The sequence below is a fragment of the Dicentrarchus labrax genome, unplaced genomic scaffold, assembly GCF_905237075.1.
Source record: "Dicentrarchus labrax unplaced genomic scaffold, dlabrax2021, whole genome shotgun sequence".
NCBI lineage: Eukaryota > Metazoa > Chordata > Actinopteri > Moronidae > Dicentrarchus > Dicentrarchus labrax.
The window spans coordinates 36897123-36906980 of record NW_026136719.1 but is presented as its reverse complement, the minus strand read 5'-3'; the positions used below and the strand labels follow the sequence as shown (position 1 = coordinate 36906980).

The 9858-nt window shown below is 39.2% G+C and overlaps 1 protein-coding gene across 1 annotated transcript; it reads left to right on the top strand.

Annotated features, from left to right (window-relative positions):
• The first annotated feature begins 224 nt into the window (after positions 1–224).
• On the top strand, positions 225–9815 carry psmc6 (proteasome 26S subunit, ATPase 6). The gene is made up of 14 exons (XM_051378586.1): positions 225–359; positions 871–950; positions 2491–2530; positions 2977–3029; positions 3337–3404; positions 3774–3888; positions 4128–4215; positions 4403–4464; positions 4670–4793; positions 6157–6218; positions 7768–7888; positions 7978–8058; positions 9131–9202; positions 9294–9815. The coding sequence occupies exons 1-14, from the start codon at positions 275–277 to the stop codon at positions 9410–9412; spliced, it is 1170 nt and encodes a 389-aa protein (XP_051234546.1). The 5' UTR covers positions 225–274; the 3' UTR covers positions 9413–9815.
• Positions 9816–9858: the final 43 nt, after the last annotated feature.

Here is a 9858-nt window from a genome sequence, read left to right as displayed (position 1 = left end):
CTGTTTGACCTGATATCTTTGTTTAAGATTTTTTTGTAATTACAAATTTGACAGGAAAACAAACATGTTGCAGTAGTTTTACTGTTAGCAAGATACTTTTCCCATTAACTAAATGGTTGAAACTATATTGTTGAGAAAGGGACTAAATATCTTTTGAAAATGTACATTTTAAAATCACTATGTAATGAAAATGTACACATTGTGTGTCCGCTGTCAGAACGCCGTGGTAAACACTGTAGTGACGCTGCAGTTTCCCAGCATTCAGTAGTGCATCATGGCGGACACCAGGGAGAAAGCGCTGCAGGACTACAGGAAAAAATTACTCGAACACAAAGAAGTTGACGGGCGGTTAAAAGAACGTAAGAGACTATTTAAAGTGGACGTTTGTGGTGTGGCTGAAATACATGTTGTTTTTTTAAGTAGATACATATTATTGGATAACCTGCACCAGCTGGCTAGCTAGCTAGCTGGCCAGCTACCTAGTGCTTTGTCATGCAGTTACCGTTCTCGTTGAAATGAATGGAAGTCAACCGGTTAGCTAGCAGTGCTATCTTAACGAAGGAGTAGTTAGTAAACATACAATAAGGTAATGCTATGTCTTACAGTAAGTTGTTTGATAACTTCTAAACGTCAACTAACGTTCGCTTTACCAGTGTAACCATCACTTTAGCATATAGCTATATTACATATTGTATTTTTGTCTTATGCTAACCGTATCGGTAGCTAACTGACAGCTAACGTTACATTAAAAAAGGATTTAACACTGTGAGCTTGTAAACTTTGTGTTAACAAATATCTTCTTGGCTGTGTTTGATGAGGAAAAGAAACAGCACCGTTATATTGTGGATCTGTTTCTTGCTTGTTTTCCAGTGAGAGAGCAGCTGAGAGAACAAACTAAACAGTACGAGAAATCAGAGAATGACCTCAAGGCTCTGCAAAGTGTTGGTCAGGTAAGAATACTGTCTTACTTATTTATATTTGAGCTCTTTGGGGCTCTTGTGGATGAAATCAAGTGGCTGCAACTGTAAACTGAAGTTGAATTTTGTAGATCAACACAAGTACAGGCAGTGAAGAGAAAGAGCTGATTGCTCACAGAGTAAAAGTGACCATGTAAGTAGGTTAATGCTTAGGGCTACATGATACGGTAAAACGATTATATTGTGATTATTTTGACAGATACTGTCATTGCGATATGATTTACAATGAGTGGTAATGATCATTTTTGCAATCACAATTGTGGTCTTTGTCCAAATACATGTTTTCTTACATCTGGAGGACAAGTATTTGATGCCAGAGACCCTCAGTAGTAGAGGGCTGCATTGGGATTGGGATTTTTATAAAAAACCTGTGAGTGCCGGACTTTATCTTGTGCCCATCAGCAGGCTTGTGAGTCAGCAACTGAAGTTTTAATGAAGATTAAAGTGGGTTTTTTTACAAAACAACAGCAAAGCGAGGCGAGTCTGGCATTTTGAGACATTTCTCAGTTGTTTTATATATATATATATATATATATATATGTATAATTATATGTATGTGTATGTGTATATGCGTATATGTATATATGTGTATGTGTTTATATACACTTACAAAATTGTTGGTACCCTTCCGTTAAAGAAAGAAAAACCCACAATGGTCACTGAAATAACGTAAAGTAATAATGAATAAAAATGTACTGAAAATGAACTAATGAAAAACAAACATTGTTTTTGAAATGTGGTTCAACAGAATCATTTAAAAAACAAACGAATGAAACTGGCCTGGACAAAAAGGCCAGGAAAACAATATGCTTATACAGTTTGGATTTTGCAATTGGCCACATTGCAATTTTGATAATATTGCATTGATTATATTTCTTTATATAATAAAGAAACTACTATTATTGTATTTATTAAGTAAAGTAAAACAACAAAATGGTAACTGGACCTGTACTTGTATAGCGCCTTTCTAGTCTTCCGACCACTCAAATCGCTTTTACACTACATGGCACATTCACCCTTTCACACACATTCACTCAGTGATGGCAAAGTGATCGAACAGAAACTGACTCATTCATACACATTCACACACCGATGCACAGCATCAGGAGCAATTTAGGGTTCAGTATCTTGCTCAAGGATACTTCGACATGTGGTAGGAGCCGGGGATCGAACCAACAACCTTCCGATTAAAGGACGACCTGCTCTTCCTCTGAGCCACAGCTGCCCATTAAAAAAAAAAGACATCTCATAATGTGTTATTTCTTTTGACTTTATCATCTGTAACTGTAGTTTACAATGAAATGAAGCTACAGGTATGTATTTTTGAAGTAATAGTGCTATTTAAGATTCAAAGCAAATCCTTTATGATTGTACATTGTCCTTGGGGGAGAAACAAATTGGTTTTATAAAATTTCTGACAATGGTGAGGATAGTATTAAATGCATAATTGATATACAATCACTTTGATTTTATTTTGTCTTTACTAACTAAATCTGTGCCTCATACCCTGCAGATTGTTGGAGAAGTGCTCAAACAGCTGACAGAGGAGAAATGTAAGTTCATTGGCAGATGTCTCCCATTTACAAGTGTCAGGAATTTACCTGGTGAGCCCAGCTGTAGGACTGCCCCTGAAAAGTTGATGATTCAAATCAGTAGTTGGAAAGTTGGAACCCTATAACAGATAACACATAAACAACAAAAAAGCTTAAAGACAAAAGCTGCCAGAGAAGTCTACTGGGGACCAACAACAACCATTAGATCTGGGAAAAGTAATTTAGTTAGTTTTGCTCTCCACGTTGAGTTTACATTGATTCATTTTATGTGGTGCCTTAATACTGTAACATATGGATACTGTCCTCTCTTTCCTCTGCTCTTGCTTCTCTCCCAACAACCTCTTGAAGCATGGCTATGAATGAGAAATGACTGACAACTTGTGACACATGTTAAACTGTGCTTAGCTCAGACAGGTGACAGAAATGTGTTTTTTGTTTGATTTCAGTCATTGTCAAGGCCACCAACGGCCCCCGATATGTGGTTGGATGCCGCAGACAGGTGGGTGCTGAACAGATGTGTCAGGCATCCTGTGATGTATTAGCGTCTCTTTTTTCCCTTTCTGGTCCATACTCATTTGTTCATTTATTATTTATGTACACACTACATTTGTTAATGCTTCATAGATATTTGTATCAATGGAGTAAATATATCTTGTTTTTATTATTATGTGTTTCAAGCTACAAAATAGTTGATTTAGGGCAGAAACATATTTATTCTATATTTGCCAACTCAATGTACTCTGTGCAGTAAATGTTGACCTCAGTGTTTAGATGTGAACCCTAATCTCCAATATTTTCTATCCCAGTTGGACAAGTCGCAGCTGAAGCCAGGCACCAGAGTGGCTTTGGACATGACTACACTCACTATAATGAGGTAGGCTGGATATAGTCATCACTTAGAATTGGCCAAAATGTGTCAGACTAATAAGGATCTAACAGTACACATGAACACTAAACTTGTGGTCTTGGCACATGTCCTCTCCATATGAAATTGTATGAAAAAGTAGTGTCTTCTTGCAGATTTACACGATACCACTTTTTAGTGTTTATGTGTATAAGAAAGAAACATATCAAGCAGTGATTGAATGAATGCAGCATGTATTAAAAATGTGAACTTTGTGTAGTGTTACACCCCTCAAGCTATAAATGTGCCACAAAATATGGAAGTGTATAGAGGTTTGATAAAGAGCAAAAAATATATCCAGCTGGGTGTGTGCTCAGCATCTTTTATGTTCTTTCAAAGGTACCTGCCCAGAGAGGTGGACCCTCTGGTGTACAACATGTCCCACGAGGACCCTGGCAGCGTCTCCTACTCTGAGATTGGAGGCTTGTCTGAACAGATCCGTGAGCTGAGAGAGGTACAACAAAGCTCAACAACCACTCAGAAATCATAGCAGACAGACTCTCATTTTTGCCTGTTCTGTGGATTATGTTACTCACATTCTAATAAAGATAGAGGCTGCGATGTGTTTTTATGAGATGACATTAGTATGGTTGGGCTTTGATTGAATGGACTAAGACCTAAGCATTAAGACCAAATGATACATTTACTTTCTGTCCGTGCTGCAAAAACAGTGACGCTGTTATTTTGTGGCAGGTGATTGAGCTGCCGCTGACCAACCCTGAGCTCTTCCAGAGAGTGGGCATCATCCCCCCTAAAGGCTGTCTGCTTTACGGACCTCCAGGTTGGAATCCATGCATACATGTCACATTTGAGTACAAAGACATATTGAAGCAGGTTTGGTTGTGAGACATTATTTGTGAATCTTATTTATGTAGGATCCATATTAATTTCATGATACACATATGTAAGTTTGTAAATTCAGTGTGGTTGGATCACTTTTGGTATTGATGAGATTCCTTCTGTAACAGGCACTGGGAAGACTCTTCTAGCCAGAGCAGTTGCCAGTCAGCTGGACTGCAACTTCCTCAAGGTGAGCGTTTGCTCGGATGTCAGGGTGTTCTGACACTGCAGTCAGTCAGTCAGTCAGTCAGTCAGTCAGTCAGTCAGTCAGTCAGTCAGTCAGTCAGTCAGTCAGTCAGTCAGTCAGTCAGTCAGTCAGTCAGCTGATGTATGTATGTGTGTGTGTGTGTGTGTGTGTGTGCGCGTGTGCGTGTGCGCGTGTGCGTGTGTTGCAGGTGGTGTCCAGCTCCATTGTGGACAAGTACATCGGTGAGAGTGCCAGGCTGATCAGAGAGATGTTCAACTATGCTCGGGACCACCAGCCATGCATAATCTTTATGGATGAGATTGACGCAATCGGTGAGTGACACTGAGGATGTGGGGTGGTTTCCTAGGGCTTTAGATTTTTAAAGTGCATTTTCTCATGTACTCTGCTTGAAGCTGCAGTCAAAGCTTTAGATATCTACAAACGGATGTAAAGCTTTTATTATGAAGCTTTTTGTAGCCCTGACTAATAAAGATACTGTATGTACACTTTCCATCTTTCTGTAGGAAAATAGATATATTTTTGGAAATTTTCCATAATCATGTTCTACTTTTGAAAACCTTTATTTCAAAATGTTTAGATTATAAATATTGTTTCATTTTTTCTCTTAGAAGAGTCAAGTTTCACGTTTTTATTAGTGGTGGGACTCGATTAAAAAAATTAATCTAATTAATTAGAGGCTTTGTCATTCATTAATGTCAATTAATCGCATATCAATATTTGACACGAGAAGCAACATTTTTCAATTTAAATGGATTTTGGTATATGACTGAATCAATGAATAGACACAAATGAGCTTAAACAAACAAAATCGTGTTTATTTTCATCACTGAGTGTTAACTTAAAGTGCAATATGAATAAAGAATATTATGATTGCATTGTTCACAAGGCACAAACTTAAATTCAAGTTAGCTATATTCAAGCTTTTTCAGGACTTTTTGTAAACTTTCTGTCTTAAACACATTTGTTTTTGTTTAATAAAATAAAAAACAGCACTTAGTACAGTACATTCCAGAACATGTTTGGCATTGAGGTGGTAGCGGAGGCTGGAAGTGCTCCGGTGATAGGCAAATTCTTTCTTGCACAATTTGCACACAACTGTGCTTTTATCCAGGTTTCCACCCGGTAGTTTTTTAAAACTTAATTGTCCGCCCACCGAACCCAACAACAACTTCTCATCGGTTTCCATTTCTTGTGTTGTGTACTGTGCATCAGTATTACGGGTTTGCCGGGAACTTGTGCAACGAGCAACGTTCTGCGCTGTTTGGAGTGCAAAAATTAATTGCGATTAAAAAGTAATTAATGCGATAAAGTCCCAGCCCTAGTTTTTATTTGTCATACTCAACATATCTGCATTGTACAGGGAAATGCTTTGTTGCCCCCTCCAGTACTGTGCTTGAAAAAAATATAAATTATCAAAAGTATCAATATCAAAAATGCATATTGGAGTTAGTTATATTACCCCAATATGCACCAATAAACATGTTTTTTTATGATTACAAACGGTCTTTAAATTTTGACCACCTGCAGCAATGTCAAAACCACCCGTTGCAGGATCCCAATCTCAATGCAGTCCTCTATTTCAGATTCCCCACTCAAGTCTTGCGTTGGGTCCTGCCACCCAGTGCGAGTCCTCACTGTATTTCCTCTGCCATGTTTGTGTGTTGTTCCCTGTAGGTGGCCGTCGATTCTCGGAGGGAACCTCTGCTGACCGAGAGATCCAGAGGACTCTGATGGAGGTAACTGAGTCACTGTATCCTAGGCTCCTAGGACCAATACACAAACACACAACAGCCACAGAGTGTGAGAGAGAGACAGATACAGAGAGAGAGACAGAGACTACTTTACTTTAATGAAACTCGGAAAGATGCGGCAAGGAAGACGCTTGAACCCGTTGTATGTTCGCAGCACACCATTCACTCTAATTAAAACATAACAGCCACCTCAAACATCACAGTACAGACAGAACAGCCTGGCAGAAGTCTGAGTGCCCTTCTACTTTTCTATGATGTAAATGTATATTTCATTATAATCAAAAAGGTATTTAATGTTCATAACACCACACACTTCTTTATCATATGTTTGTTATAATGCAGTTAGAGTTCTTCAACTTTCATATGCTGCATTTGTCACGTATTTAATTGTTTTCTTGTATTGTACAACACCTTATTAGGGTCACTGGCAAAATACACAGGCCAAAATACAATTCTGAGAATGAAGTGGAAATATTTTGAACAAAGAAGACGTTATTTAGATTTCTGGCCCACTTGCCTGATCGGGGAATAAAAAGCGTCTACATTGAATCCTGAACATGTTGCAAAATGATATATTTGTCCACCAGCCAAATGGCTAATGAATGTTCACATTTTACCAGCCACTCAATACATTACCATTGTGTTTCACCTGGTGAGTGAAGCAAATCTACAGGCACCTACATATTTGCCAGCATTTGGCTGGTGCTAATTCTGTGCCCTGACCCCGAGTATTTGGATTTTATTTCCAAAATGTCAGATTTGGTTGCTCTAATACTGCACCCTAGTTAACTGCATAATATTTACTATATTCTGTGCTAAATTCTCTTAGTTTTGATGTTTGATTTTCAAACAAATCTCCCATACACTACATCTCCTGGTCACAATTTTTCATTTCAAACAAATTGAAATGCTAAAATGATAGTTTAGGGTTTTTTTCACTTGTAGAAGTGGTCAGGGCTGAATGTCCTATGATCCTATCATCACTTGATTTATTGTTACTCACTGAAGAAAGGTTGAATGTACACACTTTATAACTGCAAAGCATGACCAGTATATTAATTTTATATTACATATACATCATTTTTTGTGGCTCATTATAAGTAGATGTGCAGTGGAAGCAGCAATAATGAGGATGGAGAAAGAGACACATTTTTTATTTAGTCTTTTTGTGTAGCAACAGCTGCTGCTTCTATGTGCAGGTGTGTGTGGATGTGGAGTCTGAGCACACACTAACCTCAAGTTTTACTTGAAGTGTCACCCCACTGTCACTGTCCCTCCACTGACTACCTCCATCACAGCTGAGCGACTCCCGCCAGCACACAATTGTGACAAATGATGTAAAATCACATGAATTCTGGCGACTGGCCGCACTGAAAAAAAATCCGAACTGTATCTGATTTGGATATGAAAGTGGCCAAAAAAGTAAAAAAAAAATCCCATTGTGGTCCTGTGTGCCTGCAGTGTGACTGTAAGTCAGCACAGTGGATAGAGGATTAAAAGCAGCCACTGAGTTGTTTAATGTGTGTCCTGTCAGCTGCTGAACCAAATGGACGGCTTCGACACACTGCACAGAGTCAAGATGATCATGGCCACCAACAGACCTGACACTCTGGACCCGGCCCTGCTGCGGCCTGGCAGACTGGACCGTAAAATCCGTAAGATATCCTCTCTTCCTGTACGTCTCCTGCGTGTCAGCTCTGTGAGACGGCACACAGCAAATCTAATGTCCTCTTCTATTCCTCAGACATCGAACTGCCCAATGAACAGGCTCGTCTGGACATCCTTAAGATCCACTCCAGTCCCATCACCAAGCACGGAGAGATAGGTCAGTGAGCACAACTGATCCTCAGGGAAGCTCTGCTGTGCTCCTGTTTGCACAATGTGCAACCAGCTCACCAGCACGAGGTCACAGAGGTGGTTCAGAAGATCAGAGTGTAGTAGTTGTGATACTGGTTGGTTGGTTGGAACTTTGTCATGTAGGGACTCTACAGCTTTATCCTAGCATTGCACTCTCTGAAGTCCATCATGTGTGAACTCACTACCTGAGAGCAGTGTAAAAAGTGCCTTCCAATTACTGAATCAATTCTCCTCAAATGAATACAATCCAGATATTGTCTTCATCCCCTCGACACTCCAACCTGTCCGTGCTGGCCAGTCTTGGCTCCTAGTTGCACACATACTGCTGTGTATGTATTAGGAGGTAGACAGGGTTCAGGGTCTTAAAGTCTAAAATGCCATAATCTCAACTTCAGGTCTTAAATAGGATTTTGATCAGATCAGTTCTTAAAATGTGATGGACATGAAAATAGGTCTTAAATTGCATTCATAATTGTCTTAAAAAGGTCCAGTGTTATAATGAGCCCTTTTTACATAAAGATGTTGCAGAGTCTACTATGTTTCTACAGTAGCCCAGAAGGGACAAACCAAACACTGGCTCTAGATAGGGCCATTGGCATTTTTCGCCTGTTTCGTTGCCCCCATAGTTTCTCCTACACACTAAGAGTGGGAAGGTGAAGCAAGCAAGTTGCAATCTGCAAGTCCACCTAGATGCCCCTAAACCCTACACAGTGTACCTTTTTCTCCAAGCTGTAGAAACCCTGCTAGAGTGGCTCGTTCACTTGTTGCCAGTTTGGCGGTCCTATCCTTAAGTCCTCCTGTCTACATGTCAAAGTGTCCTTGAGCAAGACATTGAATGTTTGGAAAATAATTAGATTAATAATTAGATAATTAGATTAGTCGGTTGACAGAAAAAGATTTGTAATAGACACTTAAAACTCTCACAACTTTTTTTGGGGGGGATATTTCATAGTCAATGATAAATTGGAAAAAGAATCATTACATTGTTGTTATTCATCAAAGGTTTGGGCTCAAGCTGTGTTGCCTTTGCTTTCTTTCAGATTATGAAGCCATTGTGAAGCTGTCTGATGGTTTCAACGGAGCTGATCTGAGAAATGTGTGCACGGAAGCAGGTTGGACAAACTCATTCACTATCCTCATTACTTACATGTCCTCACTCCATATTGTCCATGGACAGCTCTCTTCACTCATGTGTGTTTGCAGGTTTGTTTGCCATCCGCTCCGACCGTGAGTACGTCACTCAGGAAGACTTCATGAAAGCTGTGAGGAAGGTGGCAGATTCAAAGAAGCTGGAGTCCAAGCTGGACTACAAGCCTGTATAAATCCTCTGTGTCATAGTCCTTTTCTGATCTTTTTCATTGCATTCTCATGGATTTGCTGTGTTCTATGCTTCAAGGCCAGAAAAAAAAGTTTGTTTATGTTTGTGGGAAGCAACAGAAAAAGTCAACTTTCCTCACAGTTGCCAACAAAGTGACTTTCACTTAGTAACTCCTGATCGAAGGTTGATCAGCCTGGCATCCCACATGTAAAATACACTTCTATCTTCATGTACTGAAATATACTATATGTCAATTTATGACCATTCATTTTCTCTCATTACCTGAAAGTGAGTGTGATGGACTCTCAGTTACTGCATTGTCAAAAAACTGATTTAACACATTCTGAGTTTGTTTGTTCATGACCTTGAAAATCATTTTGGAAAAACTAAATAAATCTTGTACTGAACTTGGAAGTTCTCATGAGAGAAAGAAAGAAAACAATAATAGTA

What these genes read in the sequence shown, in the direction of transcription:
- psmc6 (XM_051378586.1), top strand. Translation starts at nt 275, where the DNA reads ATGGCGGACACCAGGGAGAAAGCGCTGCAGGACTACAGGAAAAAATTA. An exon ending in ACAGCTGACAGAGGAGAAAT is followed by an intron (nt 2,531 to 2,976) that starts GTAAGTTCATTG and finishes GTTTGATTTCAG; the next exon opens with TCATTGTCAAGGCCACCAAC. An exon ending in TCTGCTTTACGGACCTCCAG is followed by an intron (nt 4,216 to 4,402) that starts GTTGGAATCCAT and finishes CTTCTGTAACAG; the next exon opens with GCACTGGGAAGACTCTTCTA.